The sequence below is a fragment of the Gopherus flavomarginatus genome, chromosome 1, assembly GCF_025201925.1.
Source record: "Gopherus flavomarginatus isolate rGopFla2 chromosome 1, rGopFla2.mat.asm, whole genome shotgun sequence".
Classification (NCBI taxonomy): Eukaryota; Metazoa; Chordata; order Testudines; family Testudinidae; genus Gopherus; species Gopherus flavomarginatus.
The window spans coordinates 59,387,754-59,409,709 of NC_066617.1; the positions used below are offsets into that span (position 1 = coordinate 59,387,754).

The 21,956-nt window shown below is 40.6% G+C and overlaps 1 protein-coding gene across 1 annotated transcript in view; it reads right to left on the minus strand.

The window, feature by feature from the left end:
• Positions 1-21,956, minus strand: part of TWF1 (twinfilin actin binding protein 1) — a 41,721-nt gene that overhangs the window by 15,462 nt on the left and 4,303 nt on the right. The window contains exons 2-4 of the mRNA XM_050936415.1: positions 17,828-17,905; positions 7,386-7,564; positions 5,992-6,087 (exon numbers count right to left, since the gene is read on the minus strand). Coding sequence (XP_050792372.1) covers positions 5,992-6,087; positions 7,386-7,564; positions 17,828-17,905 — 353 coding nt within the window. The remainder of the gene's footprint in view (positions 1-5,991; positions 6,088-7,385; positions 7,565-17,827; positions 17,906-21,956) is intronic.

Sequence of the window (21,956 nt, forward strand, 5' to 3'; positions counted from 1 at the left end):
CCCAGAAGTACAGAGCCCAATCAGGTACCTGGACTCTGCTCAGAGCCCAGCCAGCCTAAGAGCAGGTGGGATCAAATATTTGGGTCCAGTACAGCAACCTGGTGAGTGGTCACCATGAGAAGCTTCATCCAGGGTTATAACAATTGCAGATGTGTTTCCGTGAGTATCTGTATGGTGGGACTCTTCAAAGCCAGAAGAAAGATTTTGCAGGTTAATCTGACTGCCCAGCATTCTAAGACATATATGTGTAGTCTCACCTTCTTTGTATCTGAAGTTGATCCAAGTAGGCATCCAAGTCTGTTCCCGAAGCATCAGTATCTTTGTGGCTGGAGAGGTGGAGAAGAGTACAACTTTGCAGATATTCTGAGAACATGTCCACCAATCTGATAGGATGCGAGCTGGAACTACAATATGCATGTCCATCTAATGTCTCATGGGGTGATAAACCAACCTTAGCTAGCCCTGTAACAGTTGCGGGTGAAGTCTGGATAGCAGTGTCATGTAAGTGCAAATTGACATGATCTAAGAGTTTGAGACTGATCCTCACTGTGGTTGATGGACCTGATGCTGGGGATTACTGTTTTGATAGACTGAAATCTCTCATTTAGGAAGGTACATCCTTGATGATTTGAAGTCTACTAGAGCTCCTATAAACTCTACATAACTGCAATGGGCTGAGAGATGATTTATTGCAATTTATCATTTGGCCTAACACTTTAATTAGATCAAGGACAGAATTTAGGGCTATGGAGACTTCCTAATAGGATCTGTCTTTGATCAGGTAATCATCTAGAAATGGGTAGATGTGAACATTCTCTCTCCTCAGATGTGCCACTACCACTGCAAGACACTTTGTGAATTCTCTCAATGCTGTGGAGAGACAGGACCTTGCATTGATAGCACCTGGAATCTACTGTCAATCACAGATACTTCCTGTGGGTCAGATGGATCTCAATACGGAAGTGTGTGTCTTGGAGTTAAAGAGCCACAAACTGGTCATGAGCTTGTAAAGAGAGATGATGGAGGCGAATGTTACTATCCTGAATCTGAGACTATGTAGATATTTGTTGAGTCTTCTCCAGTCCCAGATAGGATGAAGAACACCCTCCCCACCAAATAAAGAAATACCAGAAGTAAAAACTTTTCCCTTGAATTCTAGAGGTACCTCTCCTAGATGATGAACGGAAGCCACTTCCTTCAGTAGTTTTTTTGAGAGAAGAGTCCCTGAAAAGGGATGGAGAAGGGGGATTGAGGCAGAGACTGGAACTGAATGGAGAACCTGCCAAAGATGATTTCTAGTACCTATTTGTTGGTAGTTAACGATAAGAAAAACAGCATCCCAGGGCAGGGCTTGGGGAGGCAGGCTCTGTCCTGGCTGGATTGTGACACTTGACCTTGCACCTCAAACCTACTGCCTAGATAACTGTGCATGAAGCTGGTGGTTACAGATGACCATGGTCTCTGTCATGAAAACCCAGGCTTCTTTCTAGTGGGATAATCATAGAATATTAGGTTGGAAGGGACTTCAGGAGGTCATCTAGTCCAATCCCTAGCTCAAAGCAGGGCCAATCCCCAACTAAATCATCCCAGCCAGGGCTTTGTCAAGCCTGATCTTAAAAACCTCTAAGGAAGGAGATTCCACCATCTCCACAGGTAATCCATTCCAGTGCTTCACCACCCCCCTAGTGAAAGTTTTTCCTAATAGCCAACCTAAACCTCCCTCATTGCAACTTGAGACCATTACTCCTTGTTCTGTCATCTGCTACAACTAAGAACAGTCTAGATCGATCCTCTTTGGAACCCCCTTTCAGGTAGTTGAAAGCAGCTATTAAATCCCCCCTCATTCTTCTCTTCTGCAGACTAAATAATCCCAGTTCCCTCAGCCTCTCCTCATAAACCATGTTCTCCAGCCCTCTCAATCAGTAGGCTGTTGTCCAGAATAACTGGGTGTTCTCTACCTAGTCTAGCTTTGGAATCTGAAGGGCTTCCGCAATGAGGCAGGGGTATAGATAGTGATCATAAAGTGGCCATGGAATACTTCAGCAAATAAAAATAATCATCTGTGTGGGTGATGAATATGTCTATGCTCTCAAAGGGCAGGTCCTCAATGGTATTCTGCACCTCCTTTTGGATATCTGATGCTTGTAGCCAGGATGTTCTCCTCACTGTGACTGCAATGGCCATGGATTGAGCGGCCATATCCAAAGTATCCATGGCTGCTTGCAGAGATGTTTTTGCTACTAGCAGACCCTCAATTACAGATTGTAATTCCTTTCTGGTATCTTGAGGAAGATGCTTTGTCCCGGGTTAAAAATAAAAAAATCATATTTAGCAAACAGTGCTTGTCATTTGTTATTTGTGATTAGAGAAAGACAGAGGAACAACTCCTTTCTCCCAGAGAGCTCTAGCTTCTTAAGATCTTTTTATTTGGGAGTAGCCTTCAATGGGCCAGGCTGTTGGACTCTCTTAGACTGCTGTGTACTCAGTATAGAGGATGAGATGATGGTGCTGGAGAACTAGTGACTTCTGATAAGTCTGCTGGAACTATTAGAGCTTTGATTGTCAGCGTTGGTACTCAGGGATTTGGTGCAGACACATTGGTAACAGATGTAAGTACTGGGGTTGTTTTGGTGTTACTAGGTACAAAGTAGGAAGCTGATCCTTTGTCACCTGCCTCTGTATTACAAGAGAGCTCTGCACTCAACTTCTGTGGGTAGATTGAAGGCAAATAGTAGTTCTTATGCTCTCAGCTAGGGGAGGCAGACTGGTGACGGGAACCATGTTTGGTCCAGTATCCTGCTCTACCTTTCCTTGGAATCTAAACAGGAAAAGGAGGAGAATATACTAAGGAGTAGCACATGGATGGACACAGCCTGGTTTTGTCTCTATGCCACTGATGATAAGAGGAAAGTAAGATAGTTACAACTGATATGCCCTTTGTATCCTTACGTTGGGGAGGGCAGCAAGACATGCACAGACTAGGTGAAACCCAACAAACACTGCTGCTCAAAGCTTCCAGTGTCATGCATATGAGGTGTATGCACAGCCAGAGTGGGATCCACACCAGCAAACACTTGAAGAAGCTGGGATTTTTACACAAATGTAAATCAGACATGAAACCCAACTAAAAACTTTAAACACACATTAGAACCTTACAGAATAAATATGTTTCGGGATAAAAAGCTAGAAAAGTGAGGATGAGATTGTAAGGGATGCAAATGAAAGAGGGAAGGATAAATGGATGGTTAAAAATGAAAAACACAGGGAAGTGGAGAGAAAAATCAACGGGGATGATGGGAAAGAAGGAAAGGGTGTGACAAAGACAATAGATTAAAAAAAGATGCATTTAGAGAGAGGAAAATGAAAGTAAGATTGCAGAACATAGTAAGCTATAAAGGCACATGCAAATAGAGAAGGAAATATAATAACAATAAAATAAAGATGATCATCTCTCTCGCTCTTCTACCCCCTCCCCACCCCATTCTACCTGAAAGAGAGCAGAGAGATTGCTATGCCACCAATGAATTCATTCGCTCCTGGATTCTGCTCTAAACTGTTTCTTCCAGGGATCACATTTTTGCCTGGGTTCAAAGAAACCCTTATGAAAAGTGGGCTAGCTGTTGCTTTGTTCTTGTTTTGCCTCTGAAATGAATCAAATTCCCCCAAACAAGAAGGTAAAAAAAAGGGTTCTGTTGGAGCATCCGCCAAACCTTCTACAAAGGAATGTTATCTACTTTGTAACATTTCTTCTCTGAAGATATCTTGCAAAATTCTTAGTCCCAGGCGTAGCTCAGTAGAGAGCCCAGCAGAACTCTCCTAGCTCTCAAGGTTTTGGTTTTTTACCCTTAGAGGCAAGGGATAACAAAGTAGGGTGTAAGTGAGAGTCCCCTCAACTGGCTGTCATGCACCAACTCCTACTGAGTATTAAGTATGCTTACACGTCACCTCAGTTCCATTTATTGCATGGGAGATGAAGCACCCAGAAAGAAAAAGCCAGTTCAAGAGGATCAATAGGGGAAAAATAATAAAAGATGTCTCGAAAAAATCAAAGGTGCACAAAGGGGGACACCTCTAAATAGTAATCTCCAAACTCTAAGGGGTAAGTGGATTTGTGAGTGAGAATCCTGCAAGAAGATCTCTTCAGAGAAGTAGATTTACAAGGCAAAATGATTTTCCTTTCGCTAAAGATATCATCTGTGCAGGAAGAGCACTCCAACTGCAATACAAGCTCCTATATCTGACAACATAGGGCAAAAGGAAAGCCTTGAAAGGCTTAGGGCTTTGTGGCAGCCTGACAGAGGATCAGAATTCACTGGGCCCAATTGTAGAAGATTTACTGATACTTGGACAGCACTCTCCACTCTAGTACATAAATGCAGGAGTGGAAAATCTGGAGACCTTGATATGGAGAGGCCTGGAATCAAGAGCTTTCACAAAGGCATACCAGAGAGCTCCTATTTATATATCCAGGTACATGATTCCCATCACTGCTGTATCTGAGTGCTTCATGTGAATTTAAAAAAACAAAACAACTCTCTCTTTTCCTTTCTTGATACCAAAATGAAAGTGAGACTCTGGAGCACAATCCTTGGGCAAGACATAATTTAAAATGGAAAGATCCTCCAACTGTTTCTAGAGGTGACTGTTTACCCTTTATAGTAATTAAGCACAAGAAATACACAGCCTCAAAACAAACTGTTTGGAAAAGGAATTTAAAATAAAGTGACACTTAAAACAGAAATGTTATTCTGTACACATTTTATACTGCTGTCCTCTTCCTAAATAAAAGGAAAAAAGATTTCTATTTAAATTACTGTAGTAAGAAGAGAGCCTGAAATATACGGCCTTGTATTAGAAGCCTGGGCTAAAGTAGTGGTCAAAAAACTTTGCTGATACAAAGCAAAGTCAGGTTGTGAGCAAGAGGCAGTCCCTGCTCACAGCATTTGGCAAACATAGGGTTGATATTGCAAAAACACACACTCCTAAGAGATGCGAGGCACAAAGCACTCAATGAAGCACATTCCAGAAGGGTGGTACCAGAACACCTCGATACCGGTACATTCCCCAAAGATAACAGGAACACACTGACCCATATTAAGGATAAGGTCAGGATGTCAGCATGATGAATAGAGATGTTTTGATTGAACCTACAGGTAACAAGGCAATGGGTGGCGCCCTGATACGTCAGAGGGTGATACACAACTTGTATAAAGATGTATCTCAGAAGGAGTGTTTTTGTCCAGCAGAGGGGGCAGTGGAAAGTCCCACCACTGACTGAGCTGTGTCCATTGTCATGAGCACACACGTCTTAGGGTACGTCTACACTACAGGATAAATTCGAATTAGCTTAAACCGATTTTATAAAACAGATATTATAAAGTCGATTGTGCGCGTCCACACTAGGCACATTAATTCGGTGGTGTGTGTCCGTGGTCCGAGGCTAGCGTCGATTTCTGGAGCGGTGCACTGTGGGTAGCTACTGTAAAAGAATGAGGCCAATAATGTCGATTTGCGTCCACACTAACCCTAAATCGATATAGTAATATCGATTTTAGTGTTACTCCTCTCGTTTTGTAGGAGTACAGAAATCAATTTAAAGAGCCCTTTAAATCGATATAAAGAGCAGCGTAGTGTGGACGGGTGCAGCATTAAATCGATTTAACGCTGTTAAAATCGGTTTAACAGCGTAGTGTGGACCAGGCCACAGTACCCTTGTAGAGTCTTTTAGGTGCTATTACCGTGCTTCGTCGACAATAAACCTGGTTGGGAGCCTTTGCTACTAAAACAAGTCTTGTGGTCTTATTGAACAGTTCACTCAAGATCTGCTGTGCCAGCTATCTGCACAGAGCTGGGACAACACACACAGAGAACACACGCATGCAGCTGAACATCTGACCACAATTATTATTTAAAATGTTTTACTATGCAACTTAGCCCATAGAAGAATATTATTCCTGAAAAACAGCATATATGCTGACATTAAAAAAATACCTTTGTTGTTCCAAATACTTCATCTTTAATGTGACCACCTCCAAATTCTTTCTTCAGAGTTGCCCGTGTTGCTGCATACAACATTTTTTGACGAACCTGTTATGTTGCAAAAGGGTTGCTTTTGATTTTTTAATGTACATGGAAGCTAGTGCATTTGCATGCTAAATTACTGGACTTCTGAAATATTTCATTAAGCAAAATAAAAAAAGTTACAAGAAGAATAAGTTACAACTTAAAGTTATAATTAATAATCAGAATACACTCAGTACAATGAGCTTTGGGGTGTGATAATTTGACATGCTATTAAGCAGCTGAAGGGTATGATGAGAGATGTTTTACAACAACCCAATCAAAGAAATTCTGAATTGCAATTGTTACGGTAATTTTTGGAGTACAAGGGACATTTGCAAAAGTTACAAATAACATAGTAACATCTTTCAAAAAAAAATCTGTTCTAGATTCTGTTGTTGCTGGTCTGAATATTGATACAAGCAACAGGATTAAAAAAAAAGGGAAGGAGAGAGACAAGAGCCTACAAACATCCTATTACCCTGTTTGGTTCAATAATGGATCTGAATAACTATTGCAACCACAGAAGGAATAAAAAATAAATACTGACGTGGAATGTCCAAGTTAAGATGTACTTAAGAAAAAATTCATTAAAAAAATTGACAGGAGCCTATAAAAGCAGCACTAAGCATAGTCACCTGCCTCACAAACAGAAATAGCTCCATAAATCAGCCCTGTTAATCCAATTTTCCTTCTTGATTAGGATGGAGTTTAAGTAGATTTAAAGAATAATGAATTTTTGAGGAAGACATCTGTATCACAGAAAATATTCAAGTTCTTGTTTATTTTGTGGCTGAATGCTTCTAAAAAGATGGTGTTTCCTTTCATGAATTTAATTAATGAAACAACAAACGTACACTCTTCAGCTAAATAAATCTAATATTTGATAAAATCTTTTATTTCAATACATAATTAGCATTAGGTAGACTGTAATCTTTACCATTCTGGAGTTCCTCAGTTACCCAATTTTCTCTTGTCCCCTTTTCTCTTCTGCAACCCAATCCTGAGACAGGCCAATAAGTCTACCTATTTATTCACTGTATTTGTAGAGAAGAAGTCCCCAGGAAATATTTTCTTGCTAAAAACAGCTGGACTCAATATGGAGCCAACAAATACAATTTCTAAATCAGCATGAAATAAATTTCAAGATGCTTGCCCACTTCCTTTCAGAGCTAAGCAGGCCACCTCCAAAACACTGCCAGCTCCTGCTCTCCTGGGATTTAGACCAGATGGCCAAAATACTACAGATAGTCTGGAAATCTGTAGCTCCTTCAGACTTTTGGACAATGTGTTTTTAACAACACAAAGACATTAATATTACTTACATGAGAGTGATCTGGTGACCATGCAATGAAGATCCATTCATATCCTTGAGCATTCTGAGAATCTAATCTGTACAATAAATAACATGGTTGCTTGTCTTCAAGAAGGGGAAGAACAAAGGAATCATAATCCTTTTCCCATGATTCATCAGGCTGCCTAGAGGATCCCACTACAAGCTGTTCTATAAACAAAAACAAAGATTGCAGGTCAGTGAAGTGGTTTGAAACATTAAGCTTTTGCAATTAAAGATACTTATGGCTTAATCCTGAAAAGTTATGCCCATGAGAACGGAAAACAATGGCACTTCATGCAGCAATAGGTACACACATGTATAACTGTTTGCATGATCAAGCCCTACATTATTTCAACTCTTAAACACTAAAACATAAGAAAATATCCACCGGTTGGTCTGATTTCATTGTTGGCCTGCAAGGTGTTCAGAGCAAGGACTTGCAAGTAGATGTGGAAGGGATTTTCACTTAAAATAAATCCAGTTTGGAGAGAGTAATGTATGTATGTAATTCTATGTAAGTAATAACAACAGATAGAAAGAAAAAGAGCACTATATAAGACTCAAGTTCATGGAAAGCTATGACAATATTATTATTTATTGTGCCTAAAAGCCTCATCTGAGATCAGAGGTGCAATAGACCTGTACATACATGCAAGAGTACGCCTACACTGGAATAAAAGACCCAGCACATAGTTGTGAATGGCCTGGGTCAGCTGATTTGGCTCGCAGGGCACAGACTGCAAGGCTAAAAATTGCAGTGTAGAAATTCAGGCTTGGGGCTGGAGTCTGGGCTCCTCCCTCCTCAGAGTCCCAGAGCTTGGGCTCCAGCTCAAGCCTCCACATTGCAATTTTTAGTCCCACAGCCTGAACCTCACGAGCCCAAGTCAACTGACCCAGGCAAGCAATGGGTGTTTAATTGCTGTGAGAGAGAGTTGCTGCACCCAAAGAGCTTATAATCTAAATAGACAAGATAGGTGAAGGATGAAAGAGGAAACAAGCATAGAAGTGACTTGCCCAAGCCAGGTCAGTAGCAGAACTGGGATAACAACCTATGTCTCCTGACTCCCAAGTCCAATACTGTAACCACTAGACCATCTTTCAAAGACTGTAACTTTCACTCCCTCGTCCTCTCGACAGATCTAATTGCTCCATGATCATATGCAGAATTTTGTTTTAACTAGAGCCCTAATTATGGGTGGGGAGGAAGGCAAACAAGACTCCTTTCCATGGCCTGTCTGCCCAAGAAGACTGCAAAAAGGCAGGCGGAGGGGTCCAGTCTGAAAAGGAATGTAACTGGAACTCTGAACCACAGAAACTTTGCAAACTGCCTGCAACAATATCTAGGGTGAGAAATACTATTTGTAACCAATTTTTTTTTAGTAAAACTAGCTTAGTTTGCATGTTTGATTTCCTTTGCTTAGTAATCTGCTTTGTTCTGTTTGTTATCCCTTTTACCACTTAAAATCTGCCTTTTATAGTTAATAAAATTTGTTTTGTTTATTATTAAACCCAGCTTCTATAATTTCTAACTGTGGGGGCAAGAAGTATGCACACCTCTCTCCATATTGAGGGAAGGGGCGAATTTCATAATCTCTCTTTGGGTCTGCACTCCAAGGGACGTGGACATCTGAGTGCTGGAGCAAGTCCCTTAAGCTGAGTCTTCCCAGAGCTGATCTGCAAAGAGTGTGGACCTGCCTGTGTGTGTGCCAGATGGAAGAGCTTATCCCATATCCCTGTTGGAACTTTCTGCACCTCTTAGTCACCATGACTAATACAGGGTTCATTCTGGACCATGTTGATATCACTCCATCAAGCCAAGAAAAGAGGTGTCTGTGACCTTTAGGGCATGCCTGTGTCAGAAGACAAGGGGCTCCCTGGACTCTAGCAGTGGCCTGATCAGCTCAGTGAACACCAACTCGCTGCTGTTATAAGGGCTGTCAAGTAATTAAAAAAAATTACAATTAATTGCACTGCTAAAAAATAATAGAATACTACTTATTTAAATATTTTTGGATATTTTCTACATTTTCAAATATATTGATTTCAATCACCACAGAATACAAAGTGTACAGTGATCACTTTATATTATTTTTGATTAAAAATATTTGCACTATAAAAAACAAAAATAGTATTTTTCAGTTAACCTAATACAAGTACTGCAGTGCAATCTCTTTATCATGAAAGTTGAACGTGCAAATGCAGAATTATGTAAAAAAAGATAACGGCACTCAGAAATAAAGAAAATGTAAAACTTTAGAGCCTGCAACTCCACTCAGTCCTATTTCTTGTTCAGACAATTGCTAAAACAAGTTTGTATACATTTGCAGGAGATAATGCTGCCCTCTTCTTGTTTACATCACCTGAAAGTAAGAATAGGCATTTGCATGGCACTGTTGTAGCCAGCGTCACAAGATATTTACGTGCCAGATGCATTAGTCATATTTCCCTCCATGCTTCAACCACCATTCCAGAGTACATACATTCATGCCGATGACTGGTTCTGGTCGACAATGATCCAAAGCAGTGCAGACCGACACATTCATTCTCGTTATCTGAGTCAGATGTCATCAGCAGAACACTGATTTTCTCTTTTGGTGGTTTAGGTTGTGTAGTTTCTGCATCCGAGTGTTGCTCTTTTAACTCTTCTGAAAGCATGTTCCACATGTTCTCCATCTCAGATTTTGGAAGGCACTACAGATTCTTAAACCTTGGGTCAATTGCTGTAGCTATCTTCAGAAAACCTCACATCAGTACCTTCTTTGTATTTTGTCAAATCTGCAGTGAAAGTGTTCTGAAAATAAAACACCATCCTAGCCACCATGGATGTAGAGGCTCTCTACACGAACATCCCACACACAGATGGAATACAAGCTGTCAGGAACAGTATCCCTGATGATGCTACAGCACAACTGGCTGCTGAGCTCTGTGCTTTTATCCTCACACACAACTATTTCAAATTTGATGACAATATATATCTCCAGATCAGTGGCACAGCTATGGGCACCCACATGGCCCCACAATATGCCAATATCTTTATGGCCGACCTGGAACAACGCTTCCTCAGCTCTCGTCCACTCATGCCCCTTCTCTATCTACGCTACATTGATGACATCTTCATCATCTGGACCCATGGGAAGGAGTTACTGGAAAAATTCCACCATGATTTCAACAGCTTCCACCCCATCATCAACCTCAGCCTGGACCAATCTACACGGGAGGTCCACTTCCTAGACACCACGGTTCAAATAAGTGATGGTCAAATTACCACCACTCTATACCGAAAACCTACCGACCGCTATGCCTACCTCCATGCCTCCAGCTTCCATCGCGGGCACATCACACGATCCATTGTCTACAGCCAAGCACTGAGGTACAACCGCATCTGCTCTAACCCCACAGACAAAGACCAACACCTACAAAATCTCCACCAAGCATTCTCAAAACTATAATACCCGCATGAGGAAATAAGGAAACAGATCAACAGAGCCAGATGTGTACCCAGAAGCCTCCTACTGCAAGACAAACCCAAGAGAGAAACCAACAGGACTCCACTGGCCATCACATACAGTCCCCAGCTAAAACCTCTCCAACGCATCATCAGGGACCTACAATCCATCCTGGACAATAATCCCACACTTTCACAGGTGTTGGGTGGCAGGCCAGTCCTCGCCCACAGGCAACCTGCCAATCTGAAACATTCTCACCAGTAACTGCACACCGCACCATAGTAACTCTAGCTCAGGAACCAATCCATGCAACAAACCTCGATGCCAACTCTGCCCACATATCTACACCAGCATCACCATCACAGGAGCTAACCAGATCAGCCACACCATCACCGGTTCATTCACCTGCACGTCCACCAATGTAATATACGCCATCATACGCCAGCAATGCCCCTCAGCTATGTACATTGGCCAAACTGGATAGTCGCTACGGAAAAGGATAAACGGACACAAATCAGATATCAGGAATGGCAATATACAAAAACCTGTAGGAGAACACTTCAACCTCCCTGGCCACACTATAGCAGACCTTAAGGTGGCCATCCTGCAGCAAAAAAACTTCAGGACCAGACTTCAAAGAGAAACTGCTGAGCTTCAGTTCATCTGCAAATTTGACACCATCAGCTCAGGATTAAACAAAGACTGTGAATGGCTTGCCAATTACAGAACCAGTTTCTCCTCCCTTGGTTTTCACACCTCAACTGCTAGAACAGGGCCTCATCCTCCCTGATTGAACTACCTCATTATCTCTAGCTTGCCTGCATATATATACCTGCCCCTGGAAATTTCCACTACATGCATCTGACAAAGTGGGTATTCACTCATGAAAGCTCATGCTCCAAAACGTCTGTTAGTCTATAAGGTGCCACAGGACTCTTTGCTGCTTTAACATGTGCTGAGGTCATCATCTGAGACTGCTATAACATGAAATATATGGCAGAATGCGGGTAAAACAGAGCAGGAGACATGCAATTCTCCCCTGGAGTTCAGTCACGAATTTAATTAATGCCTTTTTAAAAACAAAAAACGAGTATCACCATCATGGAAGCATGTCGTCTGGAATGGTGGCCAAAGCATGAAGGGGAATACGAATGTTTAGCATATCTGGCATGTAAATACTTTGCAATGCCAGCTACAAAAGTGCCATGCAAACGCTTGTTCTCACTTTCAAGTGACATTGTAAATAAGAAGTGGCAGCATTATCTCCCATAAATGTAAGCAAACTTGTTTATCTTAGCAATTGGCTGAAGAAATAAGACTGAATGGACTTGTAGGCTCTAAAGTTTTACATTGTTTTGTTTTCGAGTGCAGTTATGTAACAAAAAAAATCTACATTTGTAAGTTGCACTTTCATGATAAAAAGATTGCACTACAATACTTCTGTGAGGTGAACTGAAATACTATTGTTTATCATTTTTACAGTGCAAATATTTGTAATGAAAAATAATAATATAAAGTGAGTACTGTACACTTTATATTCTGTGTTGTAATTGAAATCAATATATTTGAAAATGCAGAAAATATCCAAAAATACTTAATAAAGTTGAATTGGTATTCTATTCTTTAACAGTGCGATTAATCACGATTAATAATTTTTAATGCAATTATTTTTTTGAGTTAATCACGTGAATTAACTGCGATTGACAGCTCTAGTTATAGTCTGTATCTGTACAAGGTGTCATATAATACGTCACTGGAAAACTAATAGCTCACTGATCAATAACATTCTTGCGGGATGGACTTCACCTGAGTAAGGAGGGAAATAGACTTCTAGGATGGAGGCTTGCTGAACTGATTAAGAGAGCTTTAAACTAGGAATTTGGGGGAGATGGTTGGGAGACGTCCAGGAGATCTCCATGTCGGAATTTAACCGTGAGAGGGAAGTAAACAAAGTAAGAGGGGATATAGCCGTGGACGGAAGAATTGACACAAGGAGGAAGGGTAGTGTAGATAGCAGACTAACAGGTGATGCTGGTGGTAGAATGTCTCTGCCTAACAGGGTAAAGAATGTCAGTGAAGCCAAACGGCAAAAATTAAGATGTCTGTACACTCATGCGAGGAGCCTAGGGAACAAAATGGAGGAACTAGAGCTACTGGTGCATGAAGTGAAACCAGATATTATAGGGATAACAGAAACATGGTGGAATAGTAGTCATGACTGGAGTACAGGTATTGAAGGCTATGTGCTGTTTAGGAAAGACAGAAATAAAGGCAAAGGTGGTGGAGTAACATTGCACATCAATGAGGAGGTTAACTGTAAAGAAATAAGAAGTGATGGAATGGACAAGACAGAGTCTGTCTGGGCAAAAATCACACTGGGAAAGAAAGCTACCAGAGCCTCCCCTGAGATAGTGCTTGGGGTGTGCTACAGACCGCCGGGATCTGATTTGGATATGGATAGAGACCTCTTTAATGTTTTTAAGGAAGTAAACACTAATGGGAAATGTGTGATCATGGGAGACTTTAACATCCCAGATATAGACTGGAGGACAAGTGCTAGCAAGAATAATAGGGCTCTGATTTTTCTGCATGTGATAGCAGATGGATTTCTTCACCAAGTAGTTGAAGAACCGACAAGAGGGGATGCCATTTTAGATTTGGTTTTCGTGAGTAGCGAGGACCTCATAGAAGAAATGGTTGTAGGGGACAACCTTGGTTCGAGTGATCATGAGCTAATTCAGTTCAAACTAGATGGAAGGATAAACAAAAATAGATCTGGGACTCGGGTTGTTGACTTCTCAAGGGCTAACTTTAAAGAATTAAGGAAATTAGTTAGGGAAGTGGACTGGACTGAAGAACTTGTGGATCTAAATGCGGAGGAGACCTGGAATTACTTTAAGTCGCAGCTGCAGAAACTATCAGAAGCCTGCATCCCAAGAAAGGGGAAAAAAAACACAGGCAGGAGTTGTAGACCAAGCTGGAGGAGCAAGCACCTCAGAGAGGTGATTAAGAAAAAGTAGAAAGCCTACAAGGAGTGGAAGAAGGGTGGGATTAGTAAGGAAAGCTACCTTAGTGAGGTCAGCATATGTAGGGATAAAGTGAGAAAGGCTAAAAGCCAAGTAGAGTTGGACCTTGCAAAGGGAATTAAAACCAATAGTAAAAGGTTCTATAGCCATATAAATAAGAAGAAAACAAAGAAAGAAGTGGGATCGCTAAACACTGAGGATGGAAAGGAGGTTAAGGATAACCTAGGCATGGCCCAATATCTAAATAAATACTTTGCCTCAGTCTTTGATAAGGCTAACGAGGAGCTTAGGGATAATGGAAGCATGACAAATGGGCATGAGGATATGGAGGTGGATATTACCACATCTGAGGTAGAAGCCATACTTGAACAGCTTAATGGGACAAAATCGGAGGGCTCAGACAATCTTCATCCAAGAATATTAAAGGAGCTGGCGCATGAAATTGCAAGCCCATTAGCGAGAATTTTTAATGAATCGGTAAACTCAGGGGTTGTACCATACGACTGGAGAATTGCTAACGTAGTTCCTATCTTTAAGAAAGGGGAAAAAAAGTGATCCGAGTAACTATAGGCCTGTTAGTTTGACATCTGCAGTATGTAAGGTCTTGGAAAAAATTTTGAAGGAGAAAGTAGTTAAGGACATTGATGTAAATGGTAATTGGGACAAATTACAACATGGTTTTACTAAAGGTAGATCGTGCCAAACCAACCTGATCTCCTTCTTTGAGAAGGTGACAGACTATTTAGACAAAGGAAATGCAGTAGACCTAATCTACCTCGATTTCAGTAAGGCATTTGACACGGTTCCACATGGGGAATTATTAGTTAAATTGGAAAAGATGGGGATCAATATGAAAATTGAAAGGTGAATAAGGAACTGGTTAAAGGGGAGACTACAATGGGTCATACTGAAGGGTGAACTGTCAGGCTGGAAGGAGGTTACTAGGGGAGTTCCTCAAGAATCGGTTTTGGGACCAATCTTATTTAACCTTTTTATTACTGACCTTGGCACAAAAAGCGGAAATGTGCTAATAAAGTCTGCAGATGACACAAAGCTGGGGGGTATTGCTAACACGGAGAAGGACCGGGATATCATACAGGAAGATCTGGATGACATTGTAAAATGGAGTAATAGTAATAGGATGAAATTTAATAGTGAAAAGTGCAAGGTCATGCATTTAGGGATTAATAATAAGAATTTTAGATATACGTTGGGGATGCATCAGTTGGAAGCAACAGAGGAGGAGAAGGACCTTAGAGTATTGGTTGATCGCAGGATGACTATGAGCCACCAATGTGATATGGCTGTTAAAAAAGCTAATGCGGTTTTAGGATGCATCAGGCGAGGTATTTCCAGCAAAGATAAGGAGGTGTTAGTACCGTTATATAAGGCACTGGTGAGACCTCACCTGGAATACTGTGTGCAGTTCTGGTCTCCCATGTTTAAGAAGGACGAATTCAAACTGGAACAGGTTCAGAGATGGGCTACTAGGATAATCCGAGGAATGGAAAACCTGTCATATGAAAGGACACTCAAAGAGCTTGGCTTGTTTAGTCTAGCCAAAAGAAGGCTGAGGGGGGATATGCTTGCTCTTTATAAATATATGAGAGGGATTAATATTAGGGAGGGAGAGGAATTATTTAAGCTTAGTACCAATGTAGATAGAAGAACAAATGGGTATAAACTGGACACTAGGAAGTTTAGACTTGAAATTAGATGAAGGTTTCTAACCATTAGAGGAGTGAAGTTCTGGAACAGCCTTCCAAGGGGAGTAGTGGGGGCAAAAGACATATCTGGCTTTAAGACTAAACTTGATAAGTTTATGGAAGGGATGGTATGATAGGATAGCTTAATTTTGGCAAATGATCTTTGATTATCAGCAGATAAGTATGCCTAGTGGTCGGTGATGGGATGGGATCTGAGTTACTGCAGAGAATTGTTTCCTGAGTGCTGGCTGCTGAGTCTTGCCCACTTGCTCAGGGTTTAGCTGATCGCTATATTTGGGGTCAGGAGGGAATTTTCCTCCAGGGCAGATTGGCAGAGGCCGTGGATGTTTTTCGCCTTCCTCTGCAGCATGGGGCATGGGTCACTTGCTGGTGGATTCTCTGCAGCTTGAGGTCTTCAAACCACAATTTGAACACTTCAATAACTCGGACATAGGTTAGGGGTTTGTTATAGAAGTGGATGGGTAGGATTCTGTGGCCTGCTTTGTGCAGGAGGTCAGACTAGATGATCTCCTTGGTCCTTTCTAACACTAAAGTCTATGAGTCTATGTACCGTCAAACAACAAAGGACTATGCAGACGTGCTGGAATTATGATGAAATGTGTTTAAACCAGGCATATTAGGGGGCATAAATAAATAGGATTTTTTCAGTCAAAGGACTGTGGTTCTGTCTGACTGAATATGTCTCCCATGTAAATTGAGCAAGATGTGACCAAGGACAAAGAAAAGCACACAAACCATTTGGAGAGCAAGTAGGGAAAAAGCGATCACTTATTCTCAGTGGAGGATGGAGACTGCACCACCAGGAAGCCTTCCTACTTCTTGAAACAGGGTCAATGAACTTTGAGAAATATACTTTTCAAAGGTTTACTGGACTATAAAGAGAGGGGCTGAGAATCCCTAAGTTATCCTTCCTTCACTTGAAGAAACAGGGAAAACCAGAACCTTGGACTAGCTGTTAGTCAGGATCCCCATATCCATTGCCGGAAAAGGAAGAGTGGTGAGGAACTATGTACCTATACTACAGTGTCTCTCAGTTCTGGGTGTCCTGAACAGCATGTTACAGTATAATATAGGTTTTTGTTTCCATTTTCTGTGTCTACACGCTGAGTATTAAATTCACAAAGGAAGACACTCCCCACTTATTGCATCGATGCTTTATTGAAAAGTGAGATGAGATGGAACGTAAAATTTACACACACAACGACAGGTGTTGCACCTTGCTGATGTCAATGAAATTCAACAGGCATACAGTATGTCAATATTTGCTAACCTAATCTGGAAAAACCTTATCACATTCCCCCCGCCTATACTAGAATATCTACTGTAGCTTATTCCAGTGGTGTGCTGCTGGAGCAGGGCTATTTCAATGGCGGGAAATTTTCCCAAATAAGACAAGTGCAGAGAAGGTCAAAGTGGACTCATTTACATTACAATACCAAAAATGCTTCTCCAACTTACTGCTGTTTCAGAGCAGTGCTGAAGCCTGTGCTCCAGAACAAACCAAAAGGTCTGGTTGTGCTTATCTATGCACTAAGTTATACAGTGTTTCAAACAGTTTGATTCAACTGTTGATTTAAAGAGAACAAGCTTTGTTTAAAAAGCTAATGGCTACAAGTTAATTTAAAAAAATATATATGAAGCTGGTGAATGCCATATTTTGACTATATGTTTTCAGCTTTGCACATTTGCCACAAAAATTCAAAGATAAATTTCATGTATTCCACCAAATTATTTTCAATAAAAAATATCTAGTTATTTGTGCATGAGAACTAAGGAATAGTTATACTTCTTGCAAGACTGAGGATGCAGACTACATTACTTTTAGTTGTAGGAATATTTAAAATTCATCCAAGGGGTTTGCTGCAGTGTCAAAATCCTGAGTAGGAAAAAACCAAAAGAATCTACACAAGTGTTCCTACCACTCTTTACCCACTCTCCTTTTTTAACTATTTTCATAAGTTGTTTCAGTCCTTTGAGATCTCTGACCAGCCACACAACACTACTTACTCTGACATGAAATGACAATTTTTTTTCCAATATGAAGCAAAAGATGAAAATACTGGAAAGCACTGAAGCGTCACTGAAATTCAATCTCATCTTCATATATAGAAGACCCTAGCAATGATCACGTAAGTGTGTTCTTCACTTGCAAGTCACTAAAACATAACTAGTAAAATACTAAAAAGGAATGAGACATAACAGAAATAAAATATATATTAAAATATAACTAACCATTTTCAATAACTATTTTTAAAATCCTGTATTGTCCATATCTTGCTCTGGCAAAGGTATCTTTAACATCTCCGCAAGCTGGAAAAGAAAAAAAAAAATTAGTAATTGAATTAATGCATTTCACCTATTTAAGATGTGTATGTTTAAAGTACACTTGCTCATGTGATCGTAAAAAAGAAGCTAGAACTAAACCATTCAGCTGCACCTTTACCAGAAGTCAGACTGAAAACAAATAGTTGGGTATTTTTCCCCAAGTTCCACTCACAACTCCTGCTCCACTCACATTGTCTTATGAAGGTCTGAACATCAGGTTGCCAGTTTTGGCTGGACGTATTCCTGTAGGTTTCATCACATGACAAACTTTAATTAAAGATTAATTTTAATTCTTTAATCTTTAATCCAATCCTGGAGGTTTGACAACCCTATCTGAACAATCATCTATTTCTTGTATACCTTACTCAGCAATAAAACAGTTAACAATGCTGACATTTATGTCATCATTCTTAGGTTTCAGTTAATACTCCATGGAGATCGATTGTGTTCTCTCTCTTAGGCCACGTCCAGACTAGGAATTAAAATCGATTTTAGATACGCAACTTCAGCTACGAGAATAACGTAGCTGAAGTCGAATTTCTAAAATCGAGGTACTCACCAGTCTGGACGGGGCGGCATCGATGTCCGCGGCTCTCCGCGTCGATTCCGGAACTCCGTTCGGATTGATGGAGTTCCGGAATCGATGTAAGCGCGCTCGGGGATCGATACACCGCGTCCAGACTAGACGCGATATATCGATCCCCGAGCAATCGATTTTAACCCGCCGATGCCGCGGGTTAGTCTGGACGAGGGCTTAAAGCAATAGCTTCAGGATTCCTGCAGGCTCAGGTATATAATTTTCAAATTTATGAACTGCCTACTAGCTAGATACAATGCAAGAGTAATGTGTAAAAGAGAAATCCCAAAAACATACAGGTGGATATTTTTAGCATTTAGATGTTGGCCTTTCCTAGGGGCCCCATAGTATCACTGATGATGCTTCCCTTCCCTCTTTCATATCTACTTCACTCTAGTATGTGTCTGATAACAATTTTCAGTCCCTCGCTTGTCATAATAGGACAAGTTTAGAATGAAGCATCTGCCTTAACCTCTAATTTCCTTCGTAGCGCTTGTTTGTTGCATCTTTTTACAGATTCAAATATACTTTGCAAAGTCACATTTTAATCATTTTTGTAAATGAATTAATTTATAAATGATTGATTAGATCATCCAGGATGTTTGGTGTATCTCTGTGTATTATAAGGATCTGAGGTTGAACAGGGGCCACTTCATTCCCCTGGAGGGTTTTTCCCATGTGCTCTACCATCTAAGTCTGCATTTTGAAAAAAAGTTGAGGGGGGAGATTTTTTGAGTTACTAATTGCAGTTAGACTTTCAACTCACATTGAAAGTCACTGCAAGTTAGATGTCTGAAAATCTCTCTCAAAGTCTCTAGCCCTAACGGTTGTGAAAACAACTTTCAAAATGCAAATTGCACGTAAATCAATGAAGCATTGCCCCCTCCTAACTGCTGAAAGTGAGAAGCAACTTTTTGGTTTCTTTCATCCTTCCTTGCCAAGCACAGCCTGCAGGCCACTGGGAAGGAAATAGGAGAAAGTCCGTTACGTTTTCTCCCACAGAGAAATTCAAATTATCTTTGTTTATACCTGTAGTATCAAAAAACTACTGTAACAAAGTCTGCAACAGTTGAAGGCGCACTAACTGGATGCTTGTGGTTTCATTTTCACAATGGAAGTGATTAATATGCAGGCGTTAAATAGTCGAATCTACCCATCAAGATAAACAGTGGGATTTCACCACTTCTAGTGCTATTATTTTTCTATTGCCCTAGCCACACTACTAAACTATACTAGAAAGTAGTTAAACATGTTTTAAAATTGTTAACATCTATATGAAGGAAAGATAGCAAATTCATTTATATAAACATGTTGAAGAATTGTGTTTGAACCCTTAGAGGATTATTCTCATACTAGCAAGAGGGCCTGAGACCTAAGCCCTTGAATCAGAGACCTGGTATGAGGCAGGACCTGCTCACAGAATCTAGCAAGAATAGAGCTGATATTGCAGAAATACACATTCCTAAAAAGTGCTAGTCACAGAGTACTCAGGCAAACACATCCCAATATCAAGTGGTACCAGAACATCTCGATATCAAGGATGGTTCAAAAACATTCCCCAAGAATAACAGGAACACACCGACCCCTCCTAAAAGATATGGTCAGGATCACAGTACGTAATAGAGATGTTTTGATCAAACCAATATGCACAAGGTGATGGGTGATAACTAGCTACGCCAGGAGGCAGTAACTATGTTAGAAGAAGTACTAATTTGTTTGTATCGGGGTATAAAGATGGATCTCAGAGGGGTATCTTTGTCTGGCCAGATACCTATCCAACACACAACTAATTAGATGAACTCACCTACACACACACACACACACACACACAGGACCAATGTCAGCTCTATATGTAGGTAATATGCTACCAAGTTTTCCTTAATCCTTTCCCTTTTCCAGAAATTCTCTCGCTCTCCCACATCCCCGCTCTCTCCTCTACAATGATACATTCCCCCATCTTCCTGAGAATTGTTTGTCCCCTCCCCTCAAAGATGTCTTCTGCTCCTTCTTTTCCAGGATTAAATTTATGCACCAAAATGAGAGCAAAACGTGTAACCAGTTTTGTTCTGGCATCTATACAGACCATTTTCTTAAAAGTTTCCCACCACCGCACTACCATCAGTACAGCTGTACCAACTGCAGTAACAACAGGAGACAAGGCCCCAATGTCCAGCAGCATTTTTGCCACCAGGTCATTTATATTTTTTCTAATTAGGGTTAACAGATTTTTAAGGCCCAAAAGGACTATTATATGATCATCTAGTCTGATCTCCTGTGTAACACAGGCCCATAGCATTTCAACCAGTGTTTCCTGCAGCTAGTCTAGCAACTTATGGTTTAACTGGAGTATATCTTTTATAAATATAACAGTGGTAAAAACACCAGTGTCTTGTTTACACTTAGAGCTCCCACAAGTGGAACTGCATCAGGGGCAATGCAATAGCTTGGTGAAGAGAGAACCTCTGTATTCACAGAAATTCCCCATGCCACGCTGCAGCAGGAGTTTAGAATGTAAATAATCAGCCTTCACAAAATTATCCCAGATAGGAATTTTTAAAAATATAGAATATGGAAATTTAAGATACTGGGGGAAGAAGCATGTGTATGTGTATGTGTACTAACACTTCAAAATTGCACATGCACAACCTACTGTAGACATGCAAATACCTTGACTTATGAGAGTTCACTTTGAAAATCTGGCATAGTAATTATACCTATAGTGCTATATACTAACATAAATGCAATTGTGCTTATTTTAATGTGAATCATGTAATACATTTAAAACACTTTAGATGGATTTTCCCCATAGGGTACTGCAAGCCAACATAGGTATAATTAGGAATCATGGATATTTGCTATCCTGATTAGAGTCCAAAATTTGGTGTCTGAATTTTGAAGCACTTCTTCTGTCCTTATCTGCTCTTCTCTGGCTGCAGAAACAGAAAAGATATTCTCTTTTACCTTCACCTCATAGCTGCCAAGTACTAGGGGAATGTGGGAGGTGTGTGTTGGGGGGAGTAGGGAGGAAGGATGTTCTGATACTATACTCCTACCCCAGCCTTCTGCTGTGGGATGTGTTTCTCCACAATTTTAACTCTTCCTCTATGTGTTCACTCCAAGTTCTGTCTCAGCTATTTCCCAAAGAAGCAGTAGAGAAAAACCTGACATGATTCTTGGCATTTTCAGGGCTGCCCAAATGATTCTGAATAGCAGTGGTGAAAAATTAATAGATGTTAACTACAATGCAGCAGCTGCTCGGGAGAGCTACTAGAAGCAGCAAAAGCAATGCAGTCAAGAAGTTTGTTCTATATCTGCTCCCATTCTAAAACTTACCACTGCACCCATAAAGGAAAACTTTCATTTAAAATGAAGCAAACCGAAATTAATGACTCCCCTCTGTACAGTTGTCAGGAACAGTTCCCAAGCAACATCATACCGTTCAAGTGTCCCTCATTTTGA